This window comes from Bos indicus, chromosome 1 (genome assembly GCF_029378745.1).
Source record: "Bos indicus isolate NIAB-ARS_2022 breed Sahiwal x Tharparkar chromosome 1, NIAB-ARS_B.indTharparkar_mat_pri_1.0, whole genome shotgun sequence".
NCBI classification, from domain to species: Eukaryota; Metazoa; Chordata; class Mammalia; order Artiodactyla; family Bovidae; genus Bos; species Bos indicus.
In genome coordinates, this window is record NC_091760.1 from 151951359 (window position 1) to 151968849 (window position 17491).

The 17491-nt window shown below is 41.9% G+C and overlaps 1 protein-coding gene across 2 annotated transcripts in view; it reads right to left on the bottom strand.

The window, feature by feature from the left end:
* The window catches only part of LOC109563454 (collagen alpha-6(VI) chain-like), a 177985-nt gene that overhangs the window by 65971 nt on the left and 94523 nt on the right, over positions 1-17491 (bottom strand). For both annotated transcript variants that reach the window (XM_070796948.1, XM_070796944.1), the window contains exons 13-20: positions 16866-16919; positions 14317-14388; positions 14205-14231; positions 13837-13881; positions 13693-13746; positions 12856-12918; positions 3935-4000; positions 2653-2706 (exon numbers count right to left, since the gene is read on the bottom strand). In XM_070796948.1, coding sequence (XP_070653049.1) covers positions 2653-2706; positions 3935-4000; positions 12856-12918; positions 13693-13746; positions 13837-13881; positions 14205-14231; positions 14317-14388; positions 16866-16919 — 435 coding nt within the window. The remainder of the gene's footprint in view (positions 1-2652; positions 2707-3934; positions 4001-12855; positions 12919-13692; positions 13747-13836; positions 13882-14204; positions 14232-14316; positions 14389-16865; positions 16920-17491) is intronic.

Genomic DNA, 17491 nt, shown 5'->3' on the forward strand with positions numbered 1-17491 from the left:
GAAGTCGGAAAAGGCTGGATAACTAAATAAAGAATGGAAAGAAAGCATTGCACCATAAGAAGAGACCTTGGGTTCTAGTTCAGAACCCAATGCAGGCATTTAAGTATATTTTATTGAAGTTATATTTTCTTAACGGATAAAGATTTTATTTTATAATGTCAATTCTTTTCCAAGAAGTCAAGCACAGAAACTCTTATACTTATTGAAAAAAATAACGAGAAAGATCCCAAAAGGTTTCATAAGCAAGTGACCTAATATTGCCCTCAGATATGTTTTTATAGGCATGTATTAGAAGATCCCCTGGAGAAGGAAATGGCAACCCTCTCCAGTATTCTTGCCTGGAGAATCCCATGGAGGGAGGAGCCTGGTAGGCTACAGTCCATGGGGTCGCAAAGAGTTGGACACGACTGAGCGACATCACTTTCACTTTCACTTATTATATATAATCTCTTTAGCAGTACAGAGTGTCCTCAAAAAACTTAAATATAGAAATACCGTATCTTCCAGAAATTCCACTTCTGGGTATTTATCCAAAGGAAACAAAAGCACGAACTCAGAAAGATATACCCACCACGTGTGTGTGTGTACATATGTGTGTGTATGCACACAGTGGAATACTATTCAGTCATGAAAAGAAGGAAATCTGGCCGCTTGTGACAACGTGGATGGACCTTGAAGGCACTTGTGTTACTCGCTCAGTCGTGACTGGCTCTTTGCGACCCCATGGACTGTAGCCCACCAGGCTCCTGTCTCCATGGGATTCTCCAGGCAAGAATACTGGAGTGGGTCGCCATTCCCTTCTCCAGGGGATCTTCCTGACCCAGGGATCGAACCCAGGTCTCCTGCATTGCAGGAGGATTCTTTACTGTCTGAGCTACAGGGGAGTCCTGAAGGCATTACACTGAGTGAAATAAGTCAGAAAAAGACCAATACCCTATGATCTCACTTATATGTGGAATCTTAACAAAACAAATAAACCAACCAGCTAAACTCATAGATACAGAGAACAGAGCTGAGGAGTGGGGGGTAGTGTGACATGGGTAGAGGGAATCAAAAGGCATAAACTTCCAGTTAGAAAATAAATAAGTCATGGGATTTAATGTATAGCATGATAGCTCAGTTGGTAAAGAATCTGTCTGCAATGCAGGAGACCCCAGTTCTATTCCTGGGTTGGGAAGATCCCCTGGAGAAGAGATAGGCTACCCACTCCAGTATTCTTGGGCTTCCCTGGTGCCTCAGCTGGTAAAGAATCTGCCTGCAATGTCAGAGACCTGGGTTCAACCTCTGGTTGGGAAGGTGCCCTGGGGAAGGGAAAGGCTACCCACTCCAGTATTCTGGCCTGGAAAATTCCATGGGCTAGTCCATGGAGTCGCAAACAGTTGGACATGACTGAACGACTTTCACTTCACTTCACTTCACATGGTAACTATCGTCAATAATAGTATGTTGCTGTGTAGTTTCTGCATTGTGTCCGATTCTTTTGCGACCCCATGGACTATAGCCCACCAGGCTCCTCTCTCTATGGGATTTCCCAGGCAAGAATACTAGAGTGGATTGCCATTTCCTTCTCCAGGGGATCTTCTTGACCCGGAAATTGAACCTGCGTCTCCTGCATTGGCAGACAGATTCTTTATTGCTGAGCCACTAGGGAAGCCCAGTAAAACTATATTGTATATTTAAAAGTTGCTAAGAGAGTAGAAGGGCTTTCCTGGTGGCTCAGTGGTAAAGAATCTGCCTGTCAGTGCAGGAGACATGGGTTTAATCCCTGGGTTAGGAAGATCCCCTGGAGAGGGAAATGGTAACCCTTCTTCAGTATTCTTTTTTTTTTTTTTTCTTCAGTATTTTTGCCTGGGAAATCCCATGGACAGAGGAGTCTGGTGGGCTACAGTCCATGGAATCATAAAAGAACTGGACACAACATAGCAACTACACAACAACAGAGCAGATCTTAAAAAGTTTTCATCACAAGAAAAAAAGAATCATAACTATGTGTGGTGATGGATGTTAACTAGACTTACTAGCTGAATGGTGATCATCTTGTAATATATACATACATGGAATCATTATGTTGTACATCTGAAACTAATATTATCTATCAATTACATCTCAGTAAAATATATATTTATAACATTTAAAAATTTAGCACAAATAAACACTAGTTTAATATATTGCATTCATTATGCATTCTGTTTTCTGAGGAGAAATTCACAGAACCATATATTGTAGTTCATCCAAGAAAATATTTTTATATCTTGGAGCACATTCCTCTTCGAGTCAGAGAAAATGGAAAGGAGACCAGAGCACTCGCATCAGGACTGACTTTTCTAAGCAGTCATAAAACTTGGCAGAGGAATGGAGCCTTGGACTTCAAACCTCCGTGGGCCTAGTGAGCAGGCCAGACTTTGACTACTCTTCCCCTAGTTGGCTACTCTTGTGTTCTCCTTGGGCAGCGCTTTCCTCCGATGTGGTCATTTCCCCTGCAGCCAGCGCCGTCTGGCCTTGGCTTCAGGCCCTTCCTGCCTCCTTTGCCAGCTCTGCCCTGAGTCAGTTTCCTCAGGGTAGTAAGTCCCGGGGAACCGCCCCACATCAGCCATTTCATCACCCCACTTCAGCTCCTCCAGAGCGGGCCACTTGGCCTCTGTGGGTCCTTACTGTCGTCCTTCTGGAGCCGGGAGTTCCAGGGGGCCCTGGCTGGCCTCTTCTTCCCTGTCAAAGGAACAGACACAGGTGTGACAATAACGACGCGGCACTGACGAGGGCGCTCCTCAACACCGGCCTGTCGTGTTCCCGGGAGGGTGGATAGGGACACGCAGGTTAGACTTATCCTCCCTGAGGGATGAGGCCCTAACCCACCGGTCACAAACCACACCTCTCTGTGTGCATGATGTGGCCTCATCTGCTCATCACCACCATCTAACTTGTGTTTGGGCTGTTAGTTAAGAGTATTTCAATCAAACTGTTCCCGCTGCGTTGCCATAGAATCATCCGTGTGATGGGATGGCTGCAACTTGTGTGAATTTCTCTCCTGGAACTTCCTGTTCTGTCTGGCTAGCCTGTGTAACAGCCTAATTAGCACCCTAATCTGAATAAAATCTCCCAATACACATCCTCTCAAGGTAGGAAACGGGGACATAGAGTCTATAACAAGGCATACACTGGCCACTTAATAAAAAATGACAGGTAACATTCTCTGGGAGTTTATGATGTGGAAGGCTCTGTCATTGAATTCCCACATCCCTTTCCAAAGTAGGCTACTTGTCCAGTGTTGAAGATGAGAAAGCAGAGGCTTGTAGAAAGTAGCTGAGGCCACAGACCGGCTAAGGAACAGAGCCTGAAATGGAGGCTAGGCCTTTTCCCAAAGGGCTTTCTCACAGGTGGAGTCACCAAAGAACTTCCCCACCATGAATCCAGTGACACACAGTTTCCCAGAAAATTGTTTTCCTAAAGTTCTGAAAAACAAGCTTACATGATCAGATTTAGACGCATGCTATCCCATAAGACTAATCTCAAGAGACTTGCCTTGAGAGTGCAGCCTGTAGATATCTATCAGATCTTATTCTCTCTCTGCTTCTTTTTTTTTTTTTTTTTAAATCAGGTACCAAGTATAATATGATATCTTTTTAGGACATGTGTCCTCTGGATTCTGGGAAGGCCAGGAGTTCTTTTGCCAGTGCTTTCTATCAGCTAGCCCTACATTTTAAATCAGAGGTTAGATCTTTGCATCAGATTCAGAAGAGAGAATGTGTCTTAAGTTCCAGTGTAGCAAATAAGAAGGAATAAAAGAATCTTTCTGCTTCTAAAAAATAGATTCTCTGTATCAGGTATATTCACTCTGATTCCAAGTTTTTTATAAGCATTTCATATTCTATCACTAACACCCTGAGCCCACCATTGTCACATATTTACAAAGTTACTTCCAAAAGCCCACAGTTACCTGTCTTCCAAGTTCTCCTTTCAAGCCCTTGGGTCCCTCTATGCTATTGTCAAATCCAGGAACTCCCTAAAAAATAGAAAATAATAGGCTTTGAACATTTCTCCTTAAAAATGTAATATGGTTGTAACATACCTGGTCACCCCCCAAAAAAGTGACAAGAGAAGGTTAACCCATTTGAAAGCAGAAGTAGGCTAAATTATAAACGGCTTATAAATGTCTTCCTTTCCTCCCAAGCTCTGCATTAGCAGGAGAGCATGGAGACCTACGGCAAGTACGTGGGGCCCAAGTGAGAGCTCATAATGGGACACACCCGAGGAGGCAGGGAGACGTGAGTTGTGTTTAGGGCAACTCCCATCCTGGGTCTGGAGGTGTTTCCTTCTTGCTGCTACCCTCTTTCTCTTAGCTTCCGGTCTTCATTCTTGTGGCCTTGGCAAGTTTATATTTGAGGGTTGGTAGATTTTACCCCCCACTCCCTTCCCTTGGGGAAGGCAAAGTTTTTTTTTCATCTGTTTGTTTTTATTGAAGTTTAGTTGATTTCCAAGAGTGTGTTAGTTTCAGGTGTACAGCAGAGTGATTCAGTTATATATATATATATTCTTTTTCAGATTTTTTTCTCTTATAGATTATTACAAGATACTGAGTAGAGTTTTCTGTGCTGCACAGCAGGTCCTTGTTGTTTATCTACATTATACATAGCAGTGTGTATATCTGAGTGCTGAAGAATTGATGCTTTCAAACTCTACTGCTGGAGAAGACTTTGGAGAGACCATTGGACAGCAAGGAGATCAAACCAGTCAATCCTAAAGGAAATCAATTCTGAATATTCATTGGAAGGACTGATGCTGAAGCTCCAATACTTTGGCCACCTGAGGCAAAGGGTTGACTCATTGGAAAAGACCCTGATGCTGGGAAAGATTGAAGGCAGGAGGAAAAGAGGGCAATAGAGGATGAGATGGTGGGATGGCATCACCGACTCAGTGGATGAGTTTAAGCAACCTCTGGGAGAAGGCAATGGCAACCCACTCCAGTACTCTTGCCTGGAAAATCCCATGGACGGAGGGGCCTGGTAGGCTGCAGTCCATGGGGTCACTAGGAGTCGGACACGACTGAATGACTTCACTTTCACTTTTCACTTTCATGCATTTGAGAAGGAAATGGCAACCCACTCCAGTGTTCTTGCCTGGAGAATCGCAGGGACAGAGAGCCTGGTGGGCTGCCGTCTATGGGGTCGCACAGAGTCAGATACGACTGAAGTGACTTAGCAGCAGCAGCAGGGAGATAGTGAAGGACAGGGAAGCCTAGTGTGTGGCTGTCCATGGGGTCACAAAGAGTCGGACATGACTTAGCAAGTGACCTGTACATACTGTGTGTATGTTAATCCCAAACTCCTAATTTATCCCCACTCTGCCTTCGCCTTTGGTAACCATACATTTGTTTTTGATGGCTGTAGGTCAATTGTAAATAAGTTCATTTGTATCATTTTTTTTAGATTACCCATATAAGTGATATCATATGATATTTATCTTTCTCTCTCCGGCTTACCTCACTTAGTATGATAAACTCTAGGTCCATCCATATTGCTTCAAATGGCATTTTTTTAATGACGGAGTAATATCTAAGGCAAAGGTTTGTAATGGGTTCTTCCCCAAGAATGTGAGGACTCCGAACAGCACTGAGGGCTTTATTTGCCACACACATTCTCTTTCTCCTCCTGGGTCCCTGGACACCTTCTAACACCATTGGCTTATATCCTGCTTTTCTGGTTTTCAGAAAGTCTTGGAATCTTGAGTTCTTCTCAATATTTATACAGATGTTCTAGCAGGAGCACTGGGAACAGGCACACATTATGGGATGGTATCCTAGGCAGGCCAGACTGAAAGCTTTCTCCCTTGGGTAGTTCAGACCACAAACAGAGCAGCCATGATGCCCGGATGATCAACTGAACCCGCCAATTCATCAGTAAGTGAAGAGGGGAGGGCAACTATCCAGTCCTGCCGACAGCCAGCTGCCTGGCTGCTTGGCTGATAGCAGACTAGATGACCTTCATCAACCAGTAAGTAATTTGAGATCACCAACAGGACCATAGCATCATTCCAGATACTTTGGAACCTTTTTAAACATGCAGTTTCTATACTCACAGGGCTTATAGGCTGACAGAGTGAAGAAAAAAAAAAATGGGCTTAGAATTTATTTTGCAACTGTTAGCACTAAAACTTACATGAATAATTATTTCTCTTCCCCACATACCAAAGCCAAAGATTATTTCCTTACATCTTCTGTTTTATTCTTATTTAATATTTATCTGATGAATTACACTATTAAAGAGTTATATCTTCATTAGAACAGCAAGGAAGAAAAAGGAAGGTAAAGTCTCAAATTTTCTTCCACTGGGTATATACACTGCTTACTATAGTCCAACTCTGCACTATTTGATTGAAGAGATGACATAAAAAACCATATGCCAGCACATTCTACAGAACAGAACGTTCTACTTTCCATGCAGACTAGCTGTGTGGTCAGTCTGAGTATGATCTGGCCCACTCTTTAAGTGTTTATTAAATTAGACAAAAGAGTATCATTTAATACAAATCTATGATTGAACTCTGGGAGTTGGTGATGGACAGGGAGGCCTGGCGTGCTACAATTCATGGGGTCACAAAGAGTTGGACACGACTGAACTGAACTGAACTGATGATTAAACATGGGCTTCTAATAATGATATGTTTTAGAATGTTGAGCTTTACTAAAGTGTCGCTCAGACAGATGACCTACCTCAGCCTTCCCTCAAATTACAAGAAATTTAATCCTACCAATGTATTTAGATCAATCTACTAAGACAATAGAAATAAAAACAAAAATAAACAAATGGGACCTAATCAAACATATAAGCTTTTGCACAGCAAAGGAAACCACTGACAAAATGAAAAGAAAACATACAGACGGGGAGAAAACATTTGCAAGGGATGTGACCAGTGAGGGCTTAATTTCCAAAATCTATAAACAGCTCATACAACTCAATAATAAAGAAACAAACAACCCAATCAAAAAATGGGCAGAAGATCTAAACAGACATTTCTCCAAAGAATAAATACAGATGGTCAACAGGTGCATGAAAAGACGCTCAACATCGCTAATAGAAAAATGTAAATCAAAACTATAATGAGTCACTACTACCTTACACAGGTCAAAACAGCCATCATTAAAAAGTCCACAAGTAACAAATACCGATGAGGCTGTGGAGAATTTGGGACTCTCCAACACTGTTGGTAGGAGTGCAAATTGGTGCAGTCATTATGGAGAACTGTGTGGAGGTTCCTCAAAAAACTAAACAGTTGCCGTATGATTTAACAATCACATTCCTGGGTATATATCAGGAGAAAACTATAAAAACAGTTACTCAGCCATTAAAAAGAATACATTTGAATCAGTTCTAATGAGGTGGACAAAACTGGAGCCTATTATACAGAGTGAAGTAAGCCAGAAAGAAAAACACCAATACAGTATACTAACACATATATATGGAATTTAGAAAGATGGTAACGATAACCCTGTATACGAGACAGCAAAAGAGACACTGATGTATAGAACAGTCTTTTGGACTCTGTGAGAGAGGGAGAGGGTGGGATGATTTGGGAGAATGGCATTGAAACATGTATAATATCATATATGAAACGAGTCGCCAGTCCAGGTTCGATGCACGATACTGGATGCTTGGGGCTGGTGCACTGGGATGACCCAGAGGGATGGTATGGGAGGGAGGAGGGAGGAGGGTTCATGATGGGGAACACATGTATACCTGTGGTGGATTCATTTTGATGTATGGCAAAACCAATACAATATTGTAAACTTAAAAAAAAAGCTAAAAAAAATAATAATAAATAAAAACAGTTCAGATCAGATCAGATCAGTCACTCAGTCGTGTCCGACTCTTTGAGACCCCACAAATCGCAGCACGCCAGGCCTCCCTGTCCATCACCAACTCCCGGAGTTCACTCAGACTCACGTCCATCAAGTCAGTAATGCCATCCAGCCATCTCATCCTCTGTCATCCCCTTCTCCTCCTGCCCCCAATCCCTCGCAGAATCAGAGTGTTTTCCAATGAGTCAACTCTTCACATGAGGTGGCCAAAGTACTGGAGTTTCAGCTTTAGCATCATTGTTTCCAAAGAAATCCCAGGGCTGATCTCCTTCAGAATGGACTGGTTGGATCTCCTTGTAGTCCAAGGGACTCTCAAGAGTCTTCTCCAACACCACAGTTCAAAAGCATCAATTCTTTGGCGCTCAGCCTTCTTCACAGTCCAACTTTCACATCCATACATGACCACAGGAAAAACCATAGCCTTGACTAGACGAACCTTTGTTGACAAAGTAATGTCTCTGCTTTTGAACATGCTTATCTAGGTTGGTCATAACTTTCCTTCCAAGGAGTAAGCGTCTTTTAATTTCATGGCTGCAGTCACCATCTGTAGTGATTTTGGAGCCCAGAAAAATAAAGGCTGACACTGTTTCCACTGTTTCCCCATCTATTTCCCATGAAGTGGTGGGACCGGATGCCATGATCTTCGTTTTCTGAATGTTGAGCTTTAGGCCAACTTTTTCACTTTCCACTTTCACTTTCATCAAGAGGCTTTTGAGTTCCTCTTCACTTTCTGCCATAAGGGTGGTGTCATCTGCATATCTGAGGCTATTGATATCTGTAGCAGTATTTATAATAGCTAAGACATAGAAGCAACCTAAATGTCTATCAAGAGATGAATGGATAGAGAAGATATAATATATATACACAATGGAATACTACTCAGCCATAAAAAGAAAGAAAGAAATGCCATTTGCAGCAACATGATGGACCTGGTGATTATCATACTAAGTGAAATAAGTCAGACAGAGAAAGATAAACATCATATGATATCACTTATATGTGGAATCCAAAATACGACACCAATGAACTTACCTTGAAACAGAAACAGATGCAGAGATGTAGAGGAAACCTTGTGCTTGCCCAGGGTAGGAGTGGGGGAGGGAGGGATTAGACGTTTGAGACTACCAAACGCAAACTATTGTGTACAGCATGCATAAGCAACAAGTACAGGGAACTATATCGAATAAGTGAAGTGAAGTTGCTCAGTTGTGTCTGACTCTTTGCGACCCCATGGTCTGTAGCCTACCAGGCTCCTCTGCCCATGGGATTTTCCAGGCAAGAGTACTGGAGTGGGTTGCCATTTCCTTTTCCAGAGGATCTTCCCGATCCAGGGATTGAACCCAGTTCTCCTGAATTGTAGGCAGATTCTTTACCATCTGAGCCACCAGGGAAATCCTGGACTATATTCAATGGCTTATCACAGGGCTATATTCAGTGTCCTGTGATAAACCATAATGGAAAAGAGTATATATATACATATATATGTATGTGTATATATATATAATCATTTTTCTATATAGCAGAAATTAGCACAGCATTGTAAATCAACTGTATTTCAATAAAATAAATTTAAAAGTTATGTCAAAATGGTAGATTTCAAACAAACTAGCTTTTATGATCAAAAACTCTCTCTGAAAAAAGCATATATTTTCAGGAATTTGTGCCATTTGCATGTAGATTATGCTTGTGTCCTATTTATTCTATCAATCTTGCTCTCTCCATATTTCTCCATATAGTAACCCATCAAAAAATACACGGAAAAAGTAGAGAGAGCTTTCATCGATTTGAGATGTACATTCCCAAGTGGCTGGGAAGAGTTATTATTTATTGAAAAACCATCTGAAGTCAGGATAGTTACAATACAGCACAGGGAAGCTCCCATGGGTTGAATTTTCAGCCATCTCGAAGTCATAGAATATTTCTCTTTAAATAAAAGTATTTTTATATTATTCAGATTCTTTTAAAGGTATTACACAATCATGCAGACAATTAGGGGGGATTCTGATTAAATTTGGAGAAGGCAATGGCACCCCACTCCAGTACTCTTGCCTGGAAAATCCCATGGACGGAGGAGCCTGGTGGGCTGCAGTCCATGGGGTCACGAAGGGTCGGACATGACTGAGCGACTTCCCTTTCACTTTTCACTTTCATGAACTGGAGAAGGAAATGGCAACCCACTCCAGTGTTCTTGCCTGGAGAATCCCAGGGATGGGGTCACATAGAGTCGGACACGACTGAAGCAACTTAGAAGCAGCAGCAGCAGCTGATTAAATTGAATCACAATTTTATAGCAACACCCCAAGTGAATTTTGGGCCATCATACACCAATGACTGAAATGTCCTTGCGTTTGAACTACTATTTCTTCATTACCCTTATTTGTGGATATATTTTTGTTTCTAATTAGACACTTTGAAGTTGTTTGAAACTCTTGCATTATCAGAGTATTATCATATGCCAATGTTATCTTCAAGTACAAATTCCTCTGCTTTTTAAATAGAGTTATCTCCAATGCATACATAACATTGATAGTTGTCAGTATGTACAGTATAAAATTCTTTCTCTGAACAACCACCTGTACTGGAGGAGGGTTATTAAAGACAAAGTCCTGTGACATTCCCAGTTGCCCCACATCCTTATCAGCACTTAGTACTGTTAGTTTTATACATTTTAGGGTCTCTGATGGTTGTGGTACACTGCTCTGGTGCATGGATAGTGGGAGTATAAATCAGTGCAAACTTTTTGGAAAACTGTTTGGCTGTAAAGATTTAAGTGACTGTCATCCAGACAGTCTACTCCCAAAGTATAGACCCAGTAAAAATGTGTACGAAAGACACATACAAGAATGTATATATCAGTAATACTTATAAAAGCATAATCTAGAACAACTGAAACATCTATCAGTAGCAGAATGGAGAAACAGATCAAGGAATATTCACACAATGAAATATTCATTCATTCAAAAAGCTAAGATCATGGCATTTGGTCCCATCACTTCATGGCAAATAGATGGGGAAACAATGGAAACAGTGACAGACTTCATTTTCTTGAGCTCCAAAATCGTGGCAGATGGTGACTGCAGCCATGATATTAAAAGATGCTTGCTCCTTGGAAGAAAAGCTATCACCCACCTAGACAGCATATTAAAAAGTAGAGACGTTACTTTGCCAACAAAGGTCTGTCTAGTCAAGGCTATGATTTTTCCAGTAGACATGTATGGATGTGACAGTTGGACTATAAAGAAAGCTGAGTGCCAAAGAATTGATGCTTTTGAACTGTGGTGTTGAAGACTCCTGAGACTCCCTTGGACTGCAAGGAGATCAAACCAGTCCATCCTAAAGGAAATCAGTCCTGAATATTCATTGGAAGGACTGATGCTGAAGCTGAAATTCCAATACTTTGGCCTCCTGATGCGAAGAACCGACTCATTAGAAAAGACCCTGATCCTGGGAAAGACTGAAGGCAGGAGGAGAAGGGGATGACAGAGGATGAGATGGTTGGATGGCATCACCAACTCGATGGACATGAGTTTGAGCAAGCTCCGGGAGTTGGTGATGGACAGGGAAGTGTGGTGTACTGCAGTCCCTGGGGCAAAGAGTCGGACATGACTGAGTGACTGAACTGAACCTAACTCAACTGAGTAAGATTGAATGGACTACTGATATTCACCACACTGATTCATCTCAGAAGTATATACTTGAGCAAAAGAAGCTGGGAATGAAAAGTACATCCTGTATAATACCAGTGAAAAGTTCAATAATGGGTAAAACTGATTCATGGTCCTGAGACAGTGTGATTACCTTAGGGAGGGCTGGTAGTGACTGAAGTACACATGAGGGGTTGGGCATTATTCTACTCTTGTCTGATGTTCTGTTTCTTTACCTGAGTAGTAAGGGCACAGGGTACTTACAGTCATCAAGCTGTGAATTCATAATTTGTGTACTTTTCTGATGCATGTTACAGCTTAACAGTAAATTCAAGAGATCTAATGAATAGCATGGTGATTATAAGCTGTGATACTGTATTATACACTCCAAAGCTGCTAAAAGACTAGGTTTTAAATATTCTTACCACACAAAAAAGTGATAATTATGTACCTGTTAAAGGACTTAGCTAACACTAAGGCGGTAATGCTAATATGTAAATATATCAAACTAACCTGGACGTGAGTTTAAGTGAACTCCGGGAGTTGGTGATGGACAGGGAGGCCTGGCGTGCTGCAATTCATGGGGTCACAAAGAGTCGGACACGACTGAGCGACTGAACTGAACTGAACCTGTTGTACATCTTAAACTTATGCAACGTTATATAGATATCACATTGTATACACAATTTTATCTCAACTTCTAAAGTTTTAATGAATGTTTAAAAAAACCTACAAAATCCTAATTCATTAAGGTTTTGAAGATTGACGTGTGGGTGATCAAAGTCCTAGAGTACTGATGTCCAATGGACTTGGCATATCCCCTAGGCTGGCACGCGTCCTGTTGGCTTTGGTGTAGGTTATGCTTGCTCAACTGGGTTGCATCCCCATTAAAACAGGTATTTCTGGGCTAATGTACTTTTTGCCTAATGTACTTTTAGCTGACTTGGACTCAAGGAAATGAAGCTAATATTCTCAATGGAGAAAGACTCTTGGAGAAGAGAAAAAAGAGATGGCTCCATTTCTTTCATCCTGTCCGTATTTTGAGGAAGATAATGGAATGAAGTGGAATTCCTTCATAGCTCTGAAGCACAAGGAAGTTCTGAAAATGTTTTCTCAAAAATTACATATGCAAACAGTGGCAAGACTGTGTCACTGTCCATACTCATCTTGTACATGAAGAGTATCAGGCACAAGGGACTTGCTTTTAAAACTCTAAACAGTTGTGCCCATGACGATTTCAATTCAGAACTGCCACGGTAATGCTTTAAAGTAGCGCTCCCTCTCCCCACCGGAAGCGCTGATGGGAAATGAGCCCTGACGTGACGTTAGTTTGCAGCCTCTCGGTCAAAGCACACTTACTGGGTCTCCACGCAAGCCCTTTGCTCCATGGTCCCCAGAAATTCCTCTCTCTCCCGGGATTCCCTAAAGTCAACACAAAGGAGAAGAAGGACAAGAATTTTAAGTGACATTAATAAAAACAAGGAGCTTATCTTCTCCCTGATTTAAATTATTAAATGTTTTCCTACTAAAGTTATTTTGTAGAGAAGAGGAACAACCAATAGATTCAGGCACCATGTGAATAATTTAACAGTGGCCACAATTATTCGCCACAGTGATAAATTCTGTGTTCCAGACAGATTCATTGTCTTGTCCATTATTTTGTAACTACTGTATGCACCAGGTTTTGGTTTTATCCTTCTTTTGATGAGGCAACTGAGATTCATTATCCATATTTGACTCCCTACCCCTGAGTTTGGTTGTGGCTCATTCTGGTCAACAGAAAGAATAAGATCTACTTGTAAGATCTACAGTGTCACCATGAGAGTGCCAAGCCTCGGCCCCAAGGGCCCTCGAGAGAGCCTGTGTGTTTCTACTTGTTCCCTTGCGCTTCAGCTGTGGCCATAAAAGGCCGGACAGCTCTCTGCTCCCAGAAGGATAAGAAGAGAGAAGTGAAACAAAGCCCCCAGCCAACCTACAGACACATGAGCCAAGCTCAGCCACGTACCGCCTAGACCAGCGGAACTTCCCAGACACATCAGAAATTACTGCTTCTTGTTGTGTGCAGTTGAGGTCTTCTGGTTATCCTAAAACCCTTTCATGATCCTAGCTGACAGCTATTCCTGGTGTAGCTGCCTTACAAGTCACACCTTGAATTCCCAGTACAGTTTCTACATTATCCCTTTATTGAATGCCTACCTGGGCTCCTTCAATGCCTTTCTCTCCTTTTGCTCCAGGAAGACCACTATCACCCTAAAACACAGAGAACAATAAACTCATATTCTCATTTTCTTAACGAGAACTAGCTCAGAGGGTTTTCATGATACAAAGAGAAGGTTCGACCTGTTCTCCATTTAAGCCATCAATTCCACTTTCCCCAGCTTCTCCCTGAAAAGACAGATGTGATCAGAATACAGTGCACTGCATTTACGTGGAAAGAAGCCAGACACCAAATTAAAAGTCAAATTTTGTGTTCTATATACATGCTCTTTGCTAGGCTGGCCCTGGGTCATATTTAAGATTACTGTGTCATAGAAATTGTCAACCAAAACCAAACATGGTCTGCAATAAAAGGCATTAGTAAACAAAATGAAATAATTAGCAATAAAAAGGAAGGTCAACAAAACTTCATTTGTACAATCTACTGGTCAATCACCTCAAAAATAATTCTAGGTAACAGATGGGCAGATAAATGATGTTTGGTACCATACCTCCTGTCCATTTAGTCCCCTGTTTCCCTGGAAATAGAAAGGACAGCAGGGGTTAGTGTAGGAAAAGGAATTAACGTTGGGAAGCCTTCACAGTGCTTCTTGCAATCCTTACCTTAGGGCCCTTGGCACCATAGCATCCTTTAGTACCTTGTTCTCCCACAGGTCCACTGGCTCCTCTTTCTCCCTAAGGAAGAGCACATACTCAGACGAGCTTTTCGTATCGTCATCTGGAATCTGTCTTGGAAATCTGACAACCTTTGTGTTGGATTAAAAAAGTGCAACTGCTCATGGGTTTATAACCCAGAATTCATGCTTATGAAAACTGACAGTGGAAGTAAATCAGAGCTACTCTGATGACAATCCTCTGTGTTGGATCCCACCTGGATACTCTCCAGGGTGGGATAGTATCTAAGTAAAACAGACATACAACAACTGGCAGCTAAGATGCATTCTCAAGATTTCAGAAGACATTCTGGGAATAGACAGTGAAGAATTGATGAGACATCGGAGCATGATGCTCTAGGTATGACCTAAGCAAGGGGCAGATTTCTTGACCAAATTCCTTCCCTTTCTCTCTATCTTTAACCTAAACCCACTCCTGTGATCTGGTCTTATTAATCCCACCAGCCGGTGCAGTCTTGTGAGCTGAAACAAAGATGTCATCCTCAGCCACTGTCTCCCCAAGTGGTCACCAAGGCACATCCATTCAATCTCCTTAGCGTATCTATTCGCACTGCCCTAAATTTTGTCCTGCACCTGCTGCTGCAAGGCTTCTACCTGCAATCCCTACCTTGTCATCCTCCATGATGTTGCCTGAGCATGCTTTCTAAGCCCATGCCCTAGCCATTTTTAATCCTGTGCTTGAACATCATGGAAACAGTGGAAACAGTGACAGACTTTATTTCTGGGGGCTACAGATGGTGACTGCAGCCATGAAATTAAAAGATGCTTGCTCCTTGGAAGAAAAGCTATGACCAACCTAGACAGCATATTAAAAAGCAGAGACATTACTTTGCCAACAAATGTCCATCTAGTTAAGGCTATGGTTTTTCGAGTAGTCATGTATGGATGTGAGAGTTGGACTATTAAGAAAGCTGAGCACCAAAAAATTGATGCTTTTGAACTGTGGTGTTGGAGAGGACTCTTGAGAGTCCCTTGGTCTGCAAGGAGATCAAACCAGTCCATCCTAAAGGAAATCAGTCTTGAATATTCACGGGAAGGACTGATGCTGAAGCTGAAATTCCAATACTTCGGCCACCTGACGCAAAGAATTGACTCATTTGAAAAGACTTTGATGCTGGTAAAGATTGAAGGCAGGAGGAGAAGGGCACGACAGAGGATGAGATGGTTGGATAGCATCACTGACTCAATGGACATGGGTTTGGGTGGACTCCGGGAGTTGGTGATGGATAGGGAGGCGTGTTGTGCTTCAGTCCATGGGGTTGCAAAGAGTTGGACATGACTGAGTGACTGAACTAACTAACTAAACATCATTAAGTGATGCCCATCAACTGGAAGACACCTCCAAATCTTTCTCAGAGTACTCGAGACTCCCAGAATTCTGGGTCTTGCACCTTGATCTCTCACTGTGTCCTGGATTCTGGCCATGTTGACCATATGTCATTCTGCAAACACAATTCTCTGACTCAGTTACACACCCTTGATCACACTGTTCTCCCTGTAGTAGAATATTCTTCCCCCTTTAGCCTGGAGAAAGTTCTATCTGTCCTCAGATGCCACCCAAGCATTACCCCCTGTCTGCAGCCTTCCTCTCAGGCTGTCACCTGAGGCGGTTCAGTATTTGCACTTCCACACTCTATCGCATTGCACCTCGTATACCTCGAGCAGAGTTCTCGTGTATAACACCTAGACCTACTGCTTCTCATGTGTCTTTCCAATAGTCTGGAATTTGCCTGAGATAGGATCGATCTTTTTTTTTCTTTATTTTTATTTCTGTGGTCTAGCAGTGTGCCTGGCACATGGAAAGATACCTTAAGATGTATCTGTTAAATGAATGATGAGTGTATTTATGATGAGGTCTTTGATAAGTAATGTGATAAATTGTAAGATGGTTAATATACACTTATTAAATGTATGGATGGAAGGAAGGAGGGAAAGAAGGAAGGAAAGATAAATGGATGAATAGGTTCAAGAAAGGGCAAGGTCCTAGACAAGCAGTGTGGTGAGTGGGTTTACTCATGCAGAATGGAAGGGGGAAATGGCAGTGATTTGACTCTCCTAGTGAAAAAGAGCTAGGAGTCAGACACGACTGAGTAACTTCACTTTGACTTTTCACTTTCATGCATTGGAGAAGGAAATGGCAACCCACTCCAGTGTTCTTGCCTGGAGAATCCCAGGGATGGGGGAGCCTGGTGGGCTGCCGTCTATGGGGTTGCACAGAGTCGGACACGACTGAAGCGACTTAGCAGCAGCGGCAGCAGCAGTGAAAAAGAGAAGTTTTTCATTGAGTTGATTATACAGTGTTGGTGGATAGTCCAAGAGGGGACAGTAAGTTAATAAAACATTGGTGACCTGGAAAAACCTCAAACTTTGCGAGTGAATCCTTAGAACTTTTCTTGCTTCCTTCTGAAATGATACAAATGCTTTCATAGCATAGATATGTTCTTAGGAATAAATGGAGCTGGAAAAACCTTGACTTACAGCAGTGCCTTCCTCTCCCAGGTAGCCTTCACTGCCTTTAAAACCTGGAAGTCCCTGGGAATAAGGAAAGGAAGGATACATTAGCACTCCATAGACCAAAACTCAGAGGTAATCAAGCAAGAATTCCTCAACTTCACAGTTTTACTTTATGTAGAATAGTATGAGTTTGCAAAATACAGCCTCCCCCCCCCCAACCTAAGCTACATTTACACACATAAAAATAATGGAATTTTGAGACAAGTATCCAGATCACTCAAGGGTGGGTGTGTGAGAAACATTTTCCATAGCTCTCTCTGGGGTTTAGAGCTGGAGTTTATAGAGCTGGAGTTTTTTTCCTAGACAAACATTCTATGAACACAGCTATATTTGCCCCTGACAGGCTAGAATTATCCTCTTCTCATTAAAAATTCTTTTTGAGGATTTATGCTACATGTAAAATAGACCACACATATTTCTTTCCATTTTTCCTGATACCTGTTTAAAAAAATTCTACCATTCTCTGTACATGAAATCAAAGCACTCAGGAAATAATTAGCCCAAAAACTTTCTTCAGAGAGACAGCCATGGTGATTTGGAAGTTACAGTGCTATCTATAAGTTATCCAAAATCAAACACATGTGTAAATA